Raw genomic sequence first — 21,373 nt, 5'->3', positions numbered from 1 at the left:
TGTTACTCATATCTGAACGGTTTCAGGGGTACAATACACGATCTTCAGGTCCCTAGGTACAGCAAACGTATTGTTCAACATACTGCACAAAACCAGTGTTAAAATAGTGAAGACATGAATTACAAAAAGACTCTCCAAGGTAACATTTTTTTATTTCTCGTTTTTGAGAACCAACAGTCTATACTATAGATGAAAGTGATTGTTGAGGACTTTATTGCTCTTGAATATAGTAAGATTTACATTTAAGTTTTTTGGAACTGAAACACATTTTAAAAAGAACCTATCCTTACAATGGAGAAATGCTACTTGTAATACAGCAGGTTACATTAAGTTAGCTGCGATACGCCACACAGTTCATCCAACTAATGCAGGTATGCAATTTGGAGTGAAGTTTTTGTAAGTATGGTATATTGTAACAGTGAGATCAGATTTCGTGTATGTAACAACATATGTGTCTCTATGGACAGGCCTCTGTGATGACCGTTTCCTTAATGCGACCGATAAAGTGTTCTGCCACATAAGCTTCACTTTTAATCCTTCATATTTGTTTAATCAATTCCTTGAGTCACAACACTGGCTATAGTCATTACCATACAGCACTTTGGTACACGTATTTTGTTATGTGGAGCCATATAATTCATATTGAAATTCTTTCTCGACATTCACCGAACTCTTCACTTTCCTACTAAAGCCACTTAAGTCATTCTGTCATACTGCGTCTGCGTGGTACTGCGGGCAATTTACGTCTCTCCCCAGTGGTTTCGTCAGAGATTAAACACCGTGCAATATTAATCATGTTACTACGTAAGTCTATGGATCAGACATTTTAAGATCTTAATTCCTACTGAGAACTGCGATGCAGTCGTATTCTCCACAGACGAAATGTATTTAGAAACAATTAATTACCGTAATATAGTAATAGCAACAGATAAACCAGATTATAGACTGAATCTAATGTATTATATCACATTCCGCAGACATAGATGATCATGGACACTTACTAGAAGTATAATGATATTCTCGCGTTGAACACGTGATAAACATTCGTTGTAGAGGTGATCATTTTTGACTTTCCATACGAACTTACACATTGTGATTTACTACGTATATTATACTCCTTATAGTAAAACAGACTGAACTGATGCTCACGTCAACCCACAGATATCACATGCTATATTTATTACACCACTATAAATCAGAGAAGTCAGCTTCCGGAATGATAAACATTTAGAAGTATTTATCCTTTTACCACATTAAATTTAGTTACATAGACGAAATTGTATCTCATTGCTTTATGCCACACTTTTCGCCTGGCGGATTAGTATCGAGGACTGGTGTGTCGGGCAGCCTGTGGATGGTTTTTAAGGCGGTTTTCCATCAAGCTTCCCGAATGCGGGCTGGTTCCGCTTATTCTGTCTTTTACACTAATCGGCGATTGCTGCGCAACTGGGGCCGAACAGCACAATAACCCTGGGTTCGGTGTTAGGCGGCAGTGGGGTGGGTGGACTGCTGTGACCTGTTGTGGGGTTGTGAACCACTGAGGGCTACGGCGGGACGAAGCGTCTCCGTCGTTTCTAGGTCCCCGGTTCAATAAACATACACAATACAACACTCTTACAGAAATTCCACTAAATATCTTTAACTTACCTTAGTTGGACGAATTGTGTGGGGCATTGCTATATAGCCACATCTAACCTATTACACTACAAATAGTGTCTCTACCCTATATGGAAAGTTTAACATGTTTGAGCTCCAACCAAATTAACTGTGAATGTTATGTTATAAACAAGAGTAATGAAGTCCTCAAAAACCCTATATACCTACATTACGTGCTGTTTGGCCCTCCAAGAAAATAAAAATTACGAATTTTTTAAAATACACATAGTGTAACTGATGGTTTCACTATTTAAGTGTTTTCTCGTATATTGTGTTACGCTACATATTTCTTGTACTTACAGACCTGAAGATGAACCGTACCACAGAAACTGGTCGAACATAAATAAAAACACACAAAGGCGAAGGCATCATTATTGCATATAAACACAGTAACTGCCGTCCCCGTAACAGTCATAAGATGAATGTATCTAAATAAGTTTGGTTCGTTTCCCACGACGTGTTAGGCTGTAGCCCAGCGGTTCTAGGCGCTTCATTCCGGAACCTCGCTGCTGCTACGGGCATGGATGTGTGCGACGTCCTTAGGTCAGTTAGGTTTAAGTAGTTTTAAGTTCTAGAGGATTGATGACCTCAGATGTTACGTCCCGCAGTGCTTAGAGCCATATGAACCATATATGAACCTACGACGTGTTAATATTTATGCGAATGCTGAATGTAGATAAGTAGTGTATATTAATGAATATACGCTTCGTTCTTGGAGATTAAAATGGAAAGAAAGGTAAAACACGGCGGTAGCAATCACCCTAAATTTCCTGAAAAACCATAAAGGGGCCATCCAACTTGGCTTAATAATACTGTATCATGCTTTCGCTCCGTAAGATAATACAGAGCCTTAGAACTAAGCTCAGATCGCTAGCGCACTGACTGGTGATCAGTTGGTGTACCTTAGCCATTATCCTGACACATCAGAGCGAGCGAAGTTCCTTCTAACAAAAATAATCAGGATTGCTGCAACCGTGTCGGACACAATCATTCCCAAACTTCTGAATCATTGCTGTGATGCCATAATGTGTACCTCTTTAAGCGTGCGATAGCGTCTTGTCCACAAGGCTACTGTGGAGCAGTACTTACCACTACAGCTTTCTTTCCCTGTAAAATAAGCGCAATAATGGTTCAAATGGCTCTGAGCACTATGGGACTTAACTTCTGAGGTCATCGTTCCCCTGGAACTTACAACTACGTAAATCTAACTAACCTTAAGGAATCACACACATCCATGCCCGAGGCAGGATTCGAACCTGCGACCGTAGCGGTCGCGCGGTTCCAGACTGAAGCGCCTAGAACCGCTCGGCCACTCCGGCCGGCTAAGTGCAATAATTCTGTTACTTATTGCAGATAGAGATTATGTTAGCGCCGTATGACCGTTGGTACTCATAGTTCAGAGTACTGAACGTTGCTACGAGAGATCACATATAGCAGCTAAGTAAGATTGCGGTATACAGAGTGGAGCAGTTCTTCGTGGATGAAAGTGAGAAAGAACGAATGTAAGAAAATTGTCTCCATCTGTTATCAATCCCCAGTTCATATGCTACGAATTAGTGCACGCAAACGTGGAAGTAGCCACGACATGTACATAAAACATGAAATGATGACCCAAAACGTAATGATTACCTGCTTTATGGCTTGTTTTTTCCGTCTTTAGAATGAAATGCATCGGTGCTTCTGCGTGTCAGTGGTACAACAGTTTGTTGGTAGGTTTGTGGAGGTATATGGTATTAGACGCCTACGTATAGGTCATGCAATTTGCATAAATAACGAGCCGCTGAATAGCGTACGCGATGGTGACCCAGATATGTTCCATAAGATTTACATCAGGAGAATTTGGTCGCCGAGACATCGACGTAAGTTCACTATAATGTTCCTCAAACCACTGTAGCACGGTTCTGGCTCAGACACAAGGACAATAATACTGCTGAAAAATGACATCGCCCTCGGGGAAGGCATCAAACATGAAGGGATGCAGGTGGTTCGCAGCTGTCAGCGTGCCTTAGATTACGACAGGTTCCATGCAAGCGTCGGAGAACGTTCCCCACGTCCTGACATGAGCAACTACACTTAGGACATATTTGCATGGTGACAGCTCTGCGTAGGCTCGATCCTGTTTTGCGTTCATTGGTCTGCATCGAAGAAGAAGAAAAAGAAGAAGAAGACCAGATTTGTAGGTATATTATCCCGGAGTGTCCAGTGTATCTACAAGGAATGGTGCACCACTTGCTGCCATGTAACGTGGCGTAAGAACACTGATCATAAAGATCTTACACAACAGGAACCCGAGACTAGTGCCATACACTGCCAATGACAACACTAGACAGGAATTGCCGCATTTCATGAATTCAGATGCATCTCGACCAATGTCAGAACTGCGTGCAGTGCACATTGAGTCAGTATACTGCAAAAGAACGTTACCGGGAGAGGCACATAAAAGCTACTGTTGACTTGGCCAAACGAGGCAAAGTGGACAGTAGCTAACTGAAGCATGTAGTGTGGTCCGAAGAGTTGCGATTCTGCTACGTTGTGTGCAGCGAGAATCCAAATGCGGCCTTCAACCCTCAGTGTGTGGAGAGTGTGCTTCAGGTCGGCGGTATTAAGAGGTTTTCAGCGTGTTCTTCGCAAGACTCATTTAGTGTACAGTGAACATGAACCAGGATTCATTCATTAAATTTTGCGAGTCCAGCCGCACACACCCTTCCTACCTTCATTCCTCTTTCAATGTTTCGGCCATATGTCTTCCGGGCATCTTTAGAGTGAGCCAACTGAAGTTACGATACCCAACAGTACTTACTCTGTTGTTCCAGACTACAGAAAAGACAAGTGCCAGACTCAGATGGGCGGCAGTGTGTGCGCATAAATTGAAACTGTTGCTGCTCGGTCGATCCATGCTGGGATATCAGTGTGTCATTATTAGTTGCACTCTCTAAATGTAATGGATCAATTATTACGCCGCGAGAATATCAAGATGCACATGAACCAGGATGTTTTTTCAACATTCTCTGTGTTGGCCTTTCTTCTCCATCTTCATGATGACTATGCTTATGAACATTATCGTTATCACGATAATAGCCCTTTTCGCAGGGCTGCACGCACACGTTCCTGGTTTCACGAACACTCGGTCAATCTATTGCAACTCGACTGGCTCGCTATATCAAACGACAGAAAATGTGTGGGACTATGTGGAACAGCTGGAATAGCGTAGCAGTAAACATCGCCGCAGTCCGATAACTCTGGAATCTAATGATTGAGGCATTTCAGCTGGGTATGGCGTATCTGAAGAAAATTTACGGCAGTCTTCTTTGCCGAGTTCAGGTGATCACAGGAGTAGAGGTGGTGGTATACGGTATTAGTGAGATATGGCCGAGCGCGGAGATTTTTTTTTTCTGTTAAAGTGTATATTTTACGTTTTAGTAAATTAAGACGATAGCAGCTCTTCTGGTGTTGAGGTTGCTTCTGATGTGCAACCAGAAAGTTATGACAACACGTGCTGTAGAATCATTTTAATATTAGTTCATATGAATATTTGCCTCACACTGAGTTGGAGACGGTTGGTGTGTTGCAGCGGTCGCTGTTGGACCTGATGTAAGAAGAGGAATGAAGCAGTGAGCATGTACGCCCGGAGGACGTGGCTGCTGCGGCTGAGCGTGTGCCTGAACGTGGTGGTCCTGCTGTACGCATGCTCGTATCTCGCCACCTCTCGCAATGGTGTCGACTTCGTGGAGGAGACGGTGTCCGGCCGCAACCTCGCGGCGCTCGACACGGCGCAGCTACCCGTGTCCAGCGCGGCCGACGCCACGTCGCGCCCGCCGCCCAACGAGCCGCAGCCGCCTCTCAGTGCCGTCAGTACCTCGCTCTAGTCTTCCACAATAACCTCCCGCATAAACTGAGGTTTTGCCGAATTAATGATACAGCTAAGCAAAAGTATGCAGTAAGTTGGAGCTACTTAGTGATTCAGCCATTGGAAGCAGGGGAGATAATTTAATCTGGGCAGTCATAGCGTTCAATATTAGGTCCATAACACGTAATAAATAAGCAGAACAGTTTCTCTTTCAATGACGCTAATACTGGAATCAGTCCATAGATACATGTAGCAATAGAACGAATAAGGCTTTAAAACTGTTATTGCGTAATTTTCTGCAAATTGTCTCTCTAAATTTCAAAAGAAACAGTGTATTCAATTTCGCATATGAACACCAGTGACAAATGAAACACTTATGAGGAAGTAACAAGGGTGGAAACTGTAAGACTTTTAGGTGTCCATATCGGTTAGAACTGAAGCTGGAAATAACACATTCGTGAACTAAAAAACCCTCAGCTCAGCCACAATTGCACTTAGAATCACTGCAAATCTTGGAGAGACAAATCAATGGCGTTCTTTACGCATTCTAAATCAGCAGTGTCGTATGGAACTATGTTCTGGAGCCACTCGACTTTAAGACAAGTTCTCACTGCTTAAAAACGTGCTGTAAGAATTTGGTTACCACTCACGGTAATCTTCTAGACATGTTTTGAGTTACATTTTTATTACTCTTTCAGTGTATACAGGGTTGTCATTTTAACTTCAGACAAATATCTCGAAAACAACGCAGGTGAAAAGTAATTAGTGAAGGGTACATCTATCCGTTCCAAAACTGGCAACCACCTAATCACATTCTGGCGTGGGCGGGGTCAACGTTGTACTTTCAAATGGGAAACCCCCGTTCTTGTTGTAATTCGGATTTTACGCCAAAAAATACGTACGGTTTACTCAAACCATTGTTTCACATTCGTGGTATGTGACGCTGTAATCTACAAATTCAAGTGTACCTGTTTCTGCAATTAAGAAACGACGCATGTGATTCTACATTTAATTTACGATCTAAATGTAAACCTTTGTGCTCCAACGGTTGATACGCCAGAAATTTGCTTTAGTGTCGCAAATTGGACTGTACAGTACAGTACAGTACAGTACAGTTCGGTTAGCCGTTTAAGTCTGTTGAGGGACTACGTTCAGCGTCATCCAGGAAAAAGACGTGGATGTAGTAGTTTCCTGTTCCTATCTGGATGCTTGACATCCTAAACGAATTCTAAATTACGTTTACCATATAAGAAATTTAATAAACCGAGAATACCGAGTTGTGGATTAAAAACTCGCACACAATGAGTTAAGTACCGATTTTTGGTAGGGTTTCAAAATATATACTGGCCGCGACAAAACTGATCAGAAAATGTTTTCATGGACTTGGCAACATCCGTACTGAATAAGAGATACGTTTTGTCTCTTGACAACTGGTACCCTCCAACTATTTTTTAAAATTACCCAGGAAAATAGATGTTGTTGAGACAATACGCAGCAATAGGCAAATGTGCCAAAAATATTCAAAAACAGATTTCAAAGGAAAGTTTTAATCATTTGTTGGCCCTGAGACGGAAAGACGCGTCGTGTGTGTGACATCAACGAAACTCTAAAGCGCAGAGATGGTTGAACACACAAACAAACCGCTAAGAAAAAAATTAAGTCCAAATGCATCCTCGAATATAATAAGGAATGGGTGGAATTGATCGTCAAGATCAGATATTGGCCTGTTTCCCCAATAATGAGCAAAATTTTCGAAGGGCCCGAAAACCTTTTTTTATGGTGTGTGTGACGTGGCTCTGGTCAGTACGTACCTTATGCATGAAACAATACATCTTCAAACGAAGGAATCCCAGTCGATTACCGAATAAACACAGCGAAGGTAATTTTAAAAAATTTCCCATTATCGGACTACGAAAAGAGTGGAAAACTTTCACTAGGTGAAACACCACTTCAACTCCCAGCGCAGTATTGGGCCCATTTACCACGACATCATATCATTCCGGCACCTACAAGAAACCAACCAAGGATGTGCAAATTTTGCATAGAACACGAAGTACGAAGCTAAACTACGTGGGAATGCACGGAGTGTTACGTGGCTTTACATCTACCACAGTGCTTTAGAAACTACCATGTCATAGACGACTACAAATTTTTGAAGTTGCAGGTATTTTCCTGTAATAAATTTGTTCAAACAGAGCATTTCTTCTTGTAATTCAAAGTTTTGTTGACGATACTTTACTTTTATTTGTCGTGTTATTACATTCTTTCTGAAGAAGTTAAATCTGAAAACATCCAAGAATATCAGTTTCTACGAGCGCGTGCTGGAAAGTAATGCCTCCAATTTTTTTTATCTTTAAACTCGTAAAGCCTTTTTAAATAAAACAAACCTTATTAACATTATCCATCTTTATTGGTGATGTCTACATATTTGCAGCCCTCTGCCGCTAGGCAGTTCCGAATTGTACAGAGTAACATGACCTTGCGTAACTAGACAGACGGAAATAAAATCTTAACACCAAAAAATAGTTAATGCGGAGTAATGAAATTTCTGGAGTACATCTCTCTAGCTAATATATTTCAGTTATTAACATTGCAAGATCCCGAGTTAATGGAAGTCCGATATACGCCATTGCAAATATGAATGCTGGTTCATTAATAACAGGTGTAACCCCCCACAGTATTGGATGCAAGCATTCAAACGTGCATGCATTGTGTTGTACAGGTGACAAATATCAGTTTGTGGGAAGGCGTTCCATGCCTGTTGCACTAGGTCGGTCAGTAAAGGGGCGGTTAACGCTGACTGGATGAAGTTGGAGTTATCGTCCGATGGTGTCCCATATAAGCTCAATTGAAGACAGATGTGGCGATCGAGCGGGCCAAAGCAACATATCGTCCTTCTCTACTGCATGTTTGATTACCACGAAGTATGTGGGCGAGCTTTAGTCTGTTGGAAAACACCCCCTGGAATGCTGTTCATGAATGACAGCACAGCAGGTCAAATCACCTAGCAGACTGACAAATCTGTAGTCAGGGTGCGTGAAATAACATGAGTGCTCCTGCTGTCATTCAAAATCGCACCCTTGATCGTAAACCCCCCGTGTAGGTCCAGTGTGTCCGCAAACAGAATGGGTGCACGTCCTCAGCTGGCCGCCTCCTAACCAACCCAAGGCCATCACTGGCACAGAGGCAGAATCGGCTTTCATTAGAGAAAACAGGAGACCTCCATCCTGCCCTCCAATGAGCTCTCGTTTGAAACCATTGAAGTCTGAAATGCCGGTGGTTCGGGGTTAATGAAATGCACGCTACACCTATAATCTTTATGGTGCTAACGTTTGTGGTAAGTGTCGCTCGCCTTTTTTCAGTCGGTGTTCATGGTCGAAGTTATTGGCTTCTTTCGAGCATTTATTGAATGCTGACAATGTTAATTTCGTGAAGTGTAATACATACATCCCGCAGACGGTTGATCCCTGCACCTCCCGTACACTCATTTTCGTCGCCCTACTGACTGACATACTGAGTCATTAGCAGCTTATATTTTTCCTGTCATAATTATTAACCCAACACTTTCAAATGAGCCCTACTAAAGATTGAACTTGCGACGCCGCACTCAAGCAGTTTCTTGTAGGTACATCTATATACACATTTATACTTCGCAAGCCACTGTAGCGGAGAGTACCTTATATCAATGTCCTTTTCTGATCCACTCCCAAATAGAGCGATGGAGAGACTGTCTGTATGCCTCTGTTCTGTTATCTTTGCGGTCCTTGGGCAAAATGTACGTTGGCAATTAACAGAATTGTTAAGCAGTCAGCTTCAAATGGCGGCTCTCTAAATTTTGTCCATAGTGCCCCGCGAAAAGAACTACGTCTTTCATCCAGGGATTCCCATTTGACTGAAAGCATCATCTCCATAATACCGACATGATGATCGAATACACCGGCAACAAATCTATCGGCTCACTTCTAAATTGCGACTAAGTCCTCCTTAATCCGACCTGGTGGGGATCGCAAACACTCGATCTATACTCAAGAATAGGTCGCAGCACTTCTATTCGAGGTGTTCTGCAAAGAATACCAAACTTTCCTAAAATTCGCCCCATGAACCGACGCCGATCGGACTTTCATACTACCGCCCTTACGTACTCAAAAATGGTTCAAATGGCTCTGAGCACTATGGGACTCAACTGCTGAGGTCATTAGTCCCCTAGAACTTAGAACTAGTTAAACCTAACTAACCTAAGGACATCACAAACATCCATGCCCGAGGCAGGATTCGAACCTGCGACCGTAGCGGTCTTGCGGTTCCAGACTGCAGCGCCTTTAACCGCACGGCCACTTCGGCCGGCCCTTACGTACTCGTTCCATTTCATATCGTTTTTGCTGTGTTACTCACAGGTATTCAGTCGACGTGGCAGTGTGAAGCAACACACTACTAATGCTGTATTCGAACATTGTGGGTATGTTTTTCCTACTGGTCTGCATTAACTTCGGTTTTTCTACATATAGGGCAAGCTGTCATTCATCACACCACCAGAAATTTTGTGTAAGCCACATTATATCCTCCTACAGTCACTCAACGCCGCTACTTTTGACTGATTTATTGATTAGGTTATAGACTTAGCGGCGAGGTCACCAGTCCCGCGATTCGGAAGTTACTAAAAGTGGGCGGATCCAGTCACTTTGGTTAAAGTACAAAGCGAGGAAATGAAACTAGCAGTAGGAGGTATAAAAGGGTAGGCGAAATCTAAAAACTGAAAAAGAAACAGAGATAAAAGAGCGGTCTTTACACGGGAGAGTGGTCGTCGACCTCAGATCTAGAAGCCCGAACCACAAATACCCTGCGGCTGCCCCTGCACCAGGAGCAAAGTAAAACCTTATAACTGAAAATAAAAATCATTTTGAAGTAGGAAGCTGAAGACTAGTTCAACCATCCGTGAATCGTCTGCTAATACTGAACACGAGAAATCTGGAAGGCTGAATTTAGTGCGAAGGGCCAAATGAAGGGGACAATCCACCAATATAAGGGATACCGTCAGTCTGGCTCGACAGCCACATTGTGGGGGGTGGCTAGTTACACAAGAGAAAGCACTGGGTGAGCCTAGTATGACCGATGCGTAGACGTATAAGACAGTGGACTCTTTCCGAGAGGAGCAGAAGGAAGAGCGCCAAATTGCAGTAGTCTCCTTGATTGTGTGGAGGTTATTAGTAACAACAGTAGTGCACCAGACGTCATTCCACTTCTGGGCAAAGAGAGATCTGATGTGTGTCTGCGTATCTGCACCTGGAATCATGAACGGGAATGGGGTTAAGTATCTGCTTCTCTAACCAGTCAGCCATTTGATTCCTGAGACACGCATATGACTTGGGGCCTACAGAAAGACAACAGAGCAGGCGGCACAGCCGAGGGCAGAGAGAAGGTGATGGGTAGCGGAGAACAAAGGGTGACGAGAGTAGCATCAGTCTATAGCCTGTAAGCTACTCGTTGAATGGGTACATATTAGAACACTGTTGAGGGAGGCCTGAGCAACAAAATGAATGGCCCTGTTAATAGCTAGCAGCTCTGCTGTGAACACACTACATGATCCCGGCAGCAAGTGGCGTCCCATGCCACAAGGTGACGTAAAAGCTCATCCTACCTGATCTACTGTTTTAGAACCGTCAGTGCAAAGGATCACAGCACCCTACAATTCTTCCTGGATGGAACATACAAGTTGCCACAATATCACAGTGACGACAGAGACTTCAGGACCCTGGAATAGATCGGTCCTAGTCCTTTGTCCAGACACCGTCCAAGCAGGGATGCAGGAGGAAGTACAAGGTGCACACTCCAGTGAGTGGAGGTGGAGATCCCGACAGAGGGACGTGAGACGCACTCCAACTGGCAATTGCACCCGAGGGTAGGCATCGGGAGGGACATGTCCCTCATTTACAAAGAGGAGAGGATACACGGGATGGTCAGGAAATCGTCAAATGGCGACTGCGTAAAAAAACCTGGAGTTGGCTCCGTCGTATTTGTTAGAGGGGAACCCCACTTTGGGAGGAGACTGTCGATAGGACTAGTGCAAACGGCACCAATAGCCAGATGCACCCCATAATGATTAACAGGGTCAAATAGTTCCACAATGGAAGGAGCCACAGAGCCATAAACCTGACAAACATAATCTAGCCTGGCAAAACCAGAGCACGATAAAGATGGACAAGAGTAGCATGGTCGGTACCCCAAGATCTGTGGGCCAGGATGCGGACAACATTATGCTTCCCCATGCTGGTAGTCTTCAGGTGGCTAATACGGGCCAGCCACATCAACATTTTAACAAAAGTAAGGCCCAAGAAACGGGACTTCGCTACAAAATAAAGGCGCTGGTCGCCTAAATAAAGCTCTGTATCGGAGTGTACTGTGGGTCGACAGCAAAAATGCACACCTGCGTTTTGGAGAGAGAAAACTGGAAGCCATGGGAGGGCGCATGCAGAGGGTCATTGGATGGCGCCCTGAGCTGGGGTTCAGCAGATGCTACAGAGTGGCAGCTGCATCAGTTGCAAAAATCGTCGGCATACAACGCCAGGATAACCAGACACACAACATAGGTTTCAAGCCAACCGAAGTCGATGAGGAAGTGTGTGGCACTTAAAACAGAACCCTGTGGGATACAGTTCTGCTGGACCCAAAGAAGGCTGAGTGAACCGCCAACTCAAATCCAGAAGAGCCGGTGGGATAAAAATTTGCAGACAACAATCGGAAAGGGGCCATGACAGCATCAGTCATGGAAGGCAACTAAAATGTGATGGCTCTAAGCAATGACGTTTGCCTTATGTAGGTCGAAGAAAACCGCGACAAGGCGCGGGCAGTTAATAAAAGCCTGTCAGATTGCTGTTTCCAGTCTGAGTAAATGGTCAGTTGTAGGTCGTCCTCCCTGAAAGCCACACTGATACGAGGACAAAAGGCCCAGAGATTGGGGTACCCAACATAATTCGAAGCTAACCATACTCTCTAACAATTTACGTAGTACGTTCTTCAGACTAATTGGGCAACAGCTGTTGAGACACATTGGGTTCTTCCCAGGCTTAAGGACGTGGATAACGATGCTGTCTCGTCATTGTGATAGGGAGGCACCTGTGTGCCAAATTTGTTTGAAGATCCTGAGGAGATATTGCCTCTGGATAACGTCCAAGTGTTGCATCCTCTGGTTGTGGATGGAAACCGGGACTGCGGCAGTGTCATGTCAAGATCTAAGAGCCTGAAAAAATTTCCATTCAGTGAAGGGTTCATTACAGGATTCGGCTTGGTGGGGCCAACAACAGAGGGGGGTTTGTTCAACTTTGCATTTCTACTGGAAAAGGTAGCAGTATAGGAAGAGGACGCCGATGCTGTTGCAAAGTGTGTCACAAGGTTTCCTGCACAGATCAATGGATCAGTACATAAAGTACCCTATAGGGTAAGACCCTAGACAGCTGACTGTCGCTGGCGGCCCGGAATGCTACGGAGCTTGGACCAAACCTGCGGCATACATCCCTGAAACATCCTGGACGGCAATGGTGTATGGGACGACGTCACTGTGGACAGGAATAGCATCAGATTGTGTTTTCGGACGAATCCAAATTCTATTCTGTTTGAAAATGATGGTCGCATTTTGGTTTGCAGCAGACGGGGAGCGGAATCACAGTGACTGCATTCGCACAAAACCCAAGGCGCCAATTCAAGGCTTTATGTTGTGCGGTGCTACTGGGTACACTCACAAATCACAGCTGGTGCGCGTCCAGGGCAGTGACCAATATGACTACATGAATGACACCCTGTGACCTAGACGCCATTTTTCAGCAATACCACATGTTGCTCTATGAACACGTGACTTCTTAGTGCCACAGGACTTAAGCCTTTTGCCCTCGCCCTCCAGATCACCAGATCTCTCGCCAATCGAAAATGTGTGGGATATGGTGAATCAACGGGTGCAGCGCTGTGGCCAGTTGCCAACCACTGCAGATGAACTATGGAACCAGGAGGATGCAGCATGGATGGCTATACCACAGGGCGCAATTTTCGCGCCTTATACGCGTCGATGCCATCACGCATACAACAACTTATCAGGGCCCATGGTAGACCCTATGCCTACTAGCCAACTGGACACATGCTGAACAGAAATGACAAATGCTGATTATTTCTGCAGAACATACTAATGTACATGGCCTGTGAATATGGAAGTTCGTCTCCAGTCGTTCAGTGTGTTCTGTCTTGTCTGAATATTGAGTGTGTTTAGGTTCAAGAGGCGATCCAACGTAATTATGTGCGCAGCAAGAATTGTGGACATAGTGAGCTCTCTGTTAGCGCAGCGCGAACGTGGCAGTCCCGATCCCGAGCGTCCGCTGAAATTCCAGTCAGATTAAATTCACAACAGTGAGGCTATCCCCGCATGGAGACTGTACATGTGGAATGAAATGGCACCCCTAGTACCGGGCGATCAAAAAGTCAGTATAAATTTGAAAACTTAATAAATCACGGAATAATGTAGATAGAGGGGTAAAAATTGACACACATGCTTGGAATGACATTGGGTTTTATTAGAACCACCCCATATTGCTAGACGCGTGAAAGATCTCTTGCGCGCGTAGTTTGGTGGTGATCGTGTGCTCAGCCGCCACTTCCGTCATGCTTGACCTCCCAGGTCCCCAGACCTCAGTCCGTGCGATTATTGGCTTTGGGGTTACCTGAAGTCGCAAGTTTATCGTGATCGACCGACATCTCTAGGATGCTGAAAGAAAACATCCGACGCCAATGCCTCACCATAACTCCGGACATGCTTTACAGTGCTGTTCACAACATTATTCCTCGACTACAGCTATTGTTGAGAAATTATGGTGGACATATTGAGCATTTCCTGTAAAGAACATCATCTTTGCTTTATCTTACTTTGTTATGCTAATTACTGCTATTCTGATCAGATGAAGCGCCATCTGTCGGGCATTTTTTGAACTTTTGTATTTTTTTTGTTCTAATAAAACCCCATGTCATTCCAAGAATGTGTCAATTTGTACCTCTCTATATACATTATCCCGTGATTTATTCAGTTTTCAAATTTATACTGACTTTTTGATCACCCGGTATATCTGTCACCATCACGTGAATACGGGTTGTGCCGGCAGATAAGTTACAACCGTTTGTCTGGAGTAACCTGAACAAGACAATACACAGACGGGATCATACTTACCGTACATGTGGGTATATTGCTTCCGACTATGTTCAGCCTAAGACTTAACTGACTAGGAGTTGGTTCTGATGTAACAGAATTTTGGCTTAACGTGGCACTGCTTTCAAATAACTGTTTCTTTACACCAATCATTTTACTTAGATTCACTCTATCAATCGTCGTCAAGTGACTATTTTTCGTTTCTGGCTGCCTTTATAGAAATCATTTCTTAGATAGGTAACCTTTACTAAAAGTCAGAACCAGCTTTTATTAACAGATTTTGTGGGGGTACTTCACACGAGCTAATCCACTAAGGCAGACACTGTTTCGTTTGTTTTATTACACTGTTTCTCATAAAAAGAGGTATTTTTGAAAGTTCAGCTATCTCAGTCGAAACAGAAGACAAAAATATCTGTATTCACATATCTAGTTTTTCCATCGACGGCGATATTTGAATCGTAATAAATAAAGACATCACTTAAGAACCATCCATTTCTACCCAAGTGGATTCTGTTGACTAAATCAGATTCCAGATTCGAACTACGCATATCAAATGCCATGGCGTAAAATACGGAACATTCCACTCAGGTTTTATTTTAGCAGTTTGGTACGTTCAGCACTTCCATCGTCCTGTCAGCCCAGTTGAATGAACATATTATAAACCTGATTTACATGCATATAAAACAAGTACTTTGTGGGAGACACTCATTTATATTACGACGCGCTGAACCATGCAGAAAACGGGCCTTCAGCTTAAATTAACATTTGACATATAAAACTAAATTTGAGACAAGTTGTCATGACTTAACTGCTCGGCTGACGCTTAACAATGACGTTAGAAGCTGGCATGTGAAAAGAAGCTGCGTCGTCGAAATGAAGCAGTGCGTTGGAATCCCCACGTCCATGAGGAGTTGACACAGCGTATGTGTAATACAAACAATGCTTTTGACGCATTTCGTAATCATTTTATTGTGGGAACATTGGCAGAAGCTACAAATGCATATGCACTGATCAAGCCACTACACAGTTCATGGCAGAGGAGACATCGTATCAATGTTATCGATTTTATTTCCTGTTTCATTCGCCCGTTTAACGTGGGAAAGGTAACATATGCCTCTGTACATCTCCTTATCTCTCTTAGTCCCATGATCCCCACCCGAGATACACAACGGCGGCAGGTTAATAGATGCGCAGTATTGTTCGAATACCTGTTCTTTAAATTTACCGAACAGAAACGCGTCGTTTTTTCTCCCAAGGATTCCCATGTAAATTCCCCGAGAATTTCTATTACGGTCCTAGAAGTACGTTTCTGACTTCCTCTCACGTCTCGTCACGCCTACTTAGTAAGGACTCCTTAGGAGCCATACTTTAATTTTCCCAGAGACCGTGCAACAAATCTGCGTTTAATACTGATTTTAACTTATCATTCCGTTTCATATCATATTGTTTCTTCGTGCTATGGCTAAATGCTTATACGATGTAATGTGCTCAAGATGTTCAACGCTAATCTCGTTGACAACTACTGATTTTCTGTCTTTGTAGACATCTTTCATTTCAACTACTTTGGAATTTGAAATAATGTCTCTTTCGTATGTTTTTATTAGGCTGCAAGTGCAAAATTTATTAGCCTACTAAGTCGTTAGTTATTCATCAGAAGCATAATGTTAAAATAACCTTTAAACGTCATGAAAGAGCAGTTGATCTTCAGTTCAGATTAAACAAGGACATGCAAACAATAAGTATACCCACGAAACTGACGTATCTGAGTTCATGAACACCTTCCAGATGAAAGTTATGTAATTAGTTAGGTTCATATTCCATGGCTCGTTCGGGCGATTAATTATAATGATTCGAACGAATCATCTTATGTTCGTATGTATTTTTGGCTACATACGGGGTATTTCTTTAACTTGAGACAGCTAAATACATCTGAACGACGCATCATACGAAAAACATATTTTGGGTGAAAAGTTAATATTAGTGAAGGGGACATCCGCCTTCAATGCAACTGCCCACTTCGTAAGCACCCTCCCGCGTGGGCAGGATCAACTTCGTATTTTCAAATGGGGAATCACCGTTTCTATTGTATATTCGGATTCTACACCAAAAGTACGTACGGTTTACTACCACCATTGTTTCCTGTTCATGAGAGATGGCGCATTTCGTGCAAAAAAAAGTTTCAAATAGACCATATCGCAGGAATGCAGAAGACAGGATCACAACTTCTGACAACAGCGAGTTGCAGTAGCAGGGATTTGTCCAAACGTAACCAAAAAAAGTCGGTTTAACGTGGATCTATGTGAAGCATTCATTGCAAGCGATATTCGTCTTCACAAACTTACAAAATCTATCCTCAAAGACTTCCTGGGCAAATATTCCTTAAATCAAAATATACTAGATAAATCAACATTGCTTAAAAATTACATACCGACAATTTACGTAATGTTCTGGAAGAAATACGCAATGAACTCAAGAACAGCATTATTTGGATTTCAGTTGACGAAACTACACACACTTGTGGCCGTTACATTGCAAATTTGATTGTTGGTGCTTTAAAACAAGAGCCGCCTCCTTTCTATTTAGCGGCCTGCAAGGAACTTAAAAAAGTAAATTATCCTACGGTCGCCAGATTTGTGAATGAGGGTATTAGAAAAATATTTCCAGAGTCTTCTGCAGATGAAACTCTGTTCGTGTTTGTTGCAGATGCCGCTCCCTATATGACCAAAGCACGAAAAGCCCTCAGTATTATATCCCTATTTGATTAATGTGACGTGCTTTGCTTATGGAGTACATCGCCTTGCCTAAGTAGTACGTTCCACGTTTGTTAATGTAAATAAACTCATTTCATCCACAACGAAAGTGTTTCTAAAGGCTCCAGCTCGCATAAAGACCTACAAAGAGAAACTACCAGATGTGACCTTACCTCCCGAACCAGTGGTAGCTTGTTGGGTTACGTGGGTCGAAGCTGTGTGTTTTTTTTTACGATGAACATTTCGAGACCATTAGAGGGGCAGTAAAAGACTTAGATAGTGCAGAGGCTTTGGCAGTTGGCCAGCTCAAGGAAGCTTTCAATGATTACGGTATTAGAAAAAGACATTGCTGTGATCAGCACTCATTTTTCCCATATACCTGCAAGTATTAAAAAGCTTGAGGTATGGCGTTGAATAAATCTATTCAGTACATAAATAAAATTGTTCTACTAAACTCCTCATTCCCGTAGGCCCAAGAAAACTTAAAGAAAAGTTTGAAAAACGTTTTAAGCAATAACGAAGGCTTCGAACCCTTGTGCCAAAGTGATAGTTTTATTAATGGGATGGGTGAGCTTTAACCAGAAACAATAAGAGACAACATAGCACCCACATTCAAATACTGTCCAGTTACCTCAGCAGATGTAGAACAGTCCTTTTCTGCTCTTAAAAAGTTTAGTGTGATCGAAGACACAATTTTCCTACCGAACATTTAGAACAATACTTGACTGTTTATCCTTACAATAGTAGAAAAGTGTAAAATAAATTGTAAATGATGCTTTGGTCCAATAGTATTAATTAAAAGTTAATGCTGCTCAAAAAAATTCATGATTGTAATGTTTTTAAATAAAACATTAATGAGTTTTTGAGCATGACCCTCCTCGTGCGATATATCTCGAAGCTGGCCCTATACATAGATTCTTTCGCTGCGACCCACTCACACCGCAGCCTCATGTTACTGAAAACAGTAGCAAAGAAGGAACAATTCTTGAAACACTGTATGCGCCCCAATTTTGCAAATTTTTAAAAAATAGCCCCAGAAAGGCCCCTTTCCTAACTTATATCAGAAAGTATTCAGAAAATATCAGCGTTCTAAAGGCACCGATTTTTCGCGTAGCCGGCGCTCTTCCTCATAACTGGTATGCACAGGTTCGACTTTGAGGTAGAATGTACGCAGTGACTACCATGGTTTTTTATTATTTGATGTTGGATATTTAAACACTTTCATGCATTTTTAATCATTTTTCATGCATATTTTAAGGCTTTTATGATGCATATAATCCGGTCTGTAGTTACCATGAAGCAGTTTGCACCCGTTGTCATCGTTTTCCACAACTGTGGTTTTCGACAGACATGCTGCCCCACACACATTCTTCATTCTCAGTTACACCGCAGTTGAAAATCATTTCCTTAACGGCCCCCTACCATTTCCCAATTGTTTTGCATTCCTCTTCAAATGTTTGACCTTGTCGATTGAATATCTTCATGATTCCGCAATATTTTTTTGGCATTTTCATGTCTTTCTTCCACATGTACATCTCTTCAGCATGCACCAGATACCGTGAAGATAAAAATGAGGCTAATAGTAGCTCACCCAGAACGGTATAAACCCTCATTGTTCTTCGTTCCACCTGTGAACTGATAGAGAAGAAATATTATTTTTATTGCACTTTTTTTGGGTATGGATTTTCGTGTGCATAGCGTTTGGCACTGTTGTTGAATCATATCTGACAGAAAATTACTTTTTGCAGATGGCATCCAGTGGCGCAGGTCCATCGAATGCCACGAGGAAACCGAATAGCGGCGCAACAGTGGACCCACCTGCGTCGAACCCCGAGCCAGTCACCGAGCGCGAGAAGACGCTGAGCGAAGTGATAAAGTGCTACGATCGCACCAGCGAGCCGCGCATGGCACAGCGAGGCGACTTCTGGGTGCTGTACAATTACGTGCGCGCCGATCGGACGTTCCACTGTTGGGAGTCAATAACGTACACGACACACGCCGATTACACCTTCCTTGATAACCTGAAGCCACTGCTAGAGAGGTGGCGGGGACCTGTGTCACTATCTGTGCACGCGCCGGGCACGGACTTCAAGCCAACGCTGGAAGCGATCCGTTGGGCGCGCGACTGCCTGTCGCCTCTCGTGGCGGAATACGTGACATTCCACGTGTTCTTCAGCTCGCGGCACATTCCCAAGGAGCTGCCGCGCTCCGCCGACGCCTCTGCCAAGGGGCTGTCAGACTGCAACAAGCCCGCACCCTGGGTCAACGTGTCTGCGGCGTCGCTGTACAAGACGCGCAGCCGCATCTTGTATCCTGTCAACGTGGGCAGGAACGCCGCGCGCGAGTCTGCCACTACCCATTACGTACTGCCGTCGGATATCGAACTCTACCCTAGTCCTGGTGTCATTCCAGATTTCCTAGAGATGATCCGTCGCCAGGATAAACCTCTGCTACGACCAAATCCGAAAGTATTTCCACTCTCCATCTTCGAACTGGAGAAGGGTGCAACGCTTCCCGAAAATAAGGAGCAGTTGGTAAGATTTATTCTACACAACTAAGATGCAATTCATTTGTCTGAACAGTGGCACTATTGTGAAAAGCGTCATACGTTCTGCAGAGCTTGTATTTCCATATGTCCTAGGTTTTAGTTAGTTTACCTATTTTCTTGAGCAATAGCTTGTCGTCAGTTTGAGGACTACTTTCATGCTGCTCTTCATGCTAATTTATCCTGTGAAAGCCCCTTCGTCTCTCCATAATTACTGCAACCTACATCCAAATGGACCTGCTTACTGTAGTCAAGCATTGATCCCCACTCTCACATTTCTATCCCTTGCACCAAATTGCTGATTTCTTCAGGCCTCAGGATGTGTCCTATCAGCTGGTCATGTCTTTTAGTCAAGTTTTGCCATAAATTTGTTTCCTTCCTTCACAATTTCATTCAGTACCACCCCCATTTGTTAATCGATCTACTCATCTGACCTCCAGTATTCTCGTATAGAACCAAATTTCAAAAGCTTCTATTCTCGTCTTGCTTTAACTGCTTATCATCCACATTTCATTTCGTTCAAGGCTAAACTCCAGACATGCACCTCCAAAAGACGTGCTAACACTTACATTTGTATTAGATGTTAAATTCCTGTTTTTGCAGAAATGCATTCCTGTTTACTTCAGCATTCATTCATTTTACTGCCAAAATAGCAAAACTCACCTCCTACTTTGTCTCAAACTTATAATCAAACTCCCTCAGAATCATTTTATTTAATTTGATTACACTCTATTACCTTTGTTCTGCTTTCATAGTTGTCCACCTTATAGTCTCATTTCAAGACATCATGCATTCTGTTAAACCGTTCTTCCACATTGTTTGTCATCTCTGACAGAGTTAAGGCACCTGTAACCACAAGGTTTTTATTTCCTTTCTCTTAACTTAAATTCTCTTCAGATATTATTGTTTCATTTCCTTAATTGCTTCTTAAATATACAGATTGAATAGCATGAAGATTATGCTTCAACCCTGTCTTACTCCCTTCAGAACTATTACTTCCTTTTTATGTCCTTAAACTCTTAAAACTGCAGTATGAGTTCTGTATAACTTGTAAATAACCTCTTGTTCTCTATTTTTTAACCCTTGCTACCATCAAAATTTCTACATTATCAGAAGCTTTTTCTAAATCTAAAATGGCTGTAAATGAAGGTTGGCCTATGGTCTACAATAAGTCATAGGCTCCGTATTGCCTCGTGTCTTCCAACATTTCTCCAAAATCCAAAGTGATCTTCCCAACATCAGCTTCTGCCAGCTTTTCCACTCTTCTGAAATTAGTTCAGGTCATTACTTTGCAACTATAACACATTAAACTGGATAGTCGTCTATTACTTGCACCTTCCCTCCTTGTAATTGAAATTACAGTGTTCTTAAAGTCTGGGGATATTTTTCCTGTCTCA

General features: G+C 42.9%; 1 protein-coding gene across 3 annotated transcripts in view; it reads left to right on the top strand.

Moving 5' to 3' along the window:
• Positions 1–21,373, top strand: part of LOC124555180 (beta-1,4-glucuronyltransferase 1) — a 312,738-nt gene that overhangs the window by 278,713 nt on the left and 12,652 nt on the right. For all 3 annotated transcript variants that reach the window (XM_047129014.1, XM_047129012.1, XM_047129013.1), the window contains exons 3-4: positions 5,228–5,504; positions 19,180–19,965. In XM_047129014.1, the coding sequence (XP_046984970.1) occupies positions 5,274–5,504; positions 19,180–19,965 (1,017 nt within the window). In that variant the 5' untranslated portion in view covers positions 5,228–5,273. The remainder of the gene's footprint in view (positions 1–5,227; positions 5,505–19,179; positions 19,966–21,373) is intronic.

Source organism: Schistocerca americana, chromosome X, assembly GCF_021461395.2.
Source record: "Schistocerca americana isolate TAMUIC-IGC-003095 chromosome X, iqSchAmer2.1, whole genome shotgun sequence".
In the NCBI taxonomy this organism is placed as follows: Eukaryota; Metazoa; Arthropoda; class Insecta; order Orthoptera; family Acrididae; genus Schistocerca; species Schistocerca americana.
The sequence above is the reverse complement of the archived record's forward strand: the minus strand, read 5'-3'. Positions and strand labels throughout refer to the sequence as shown.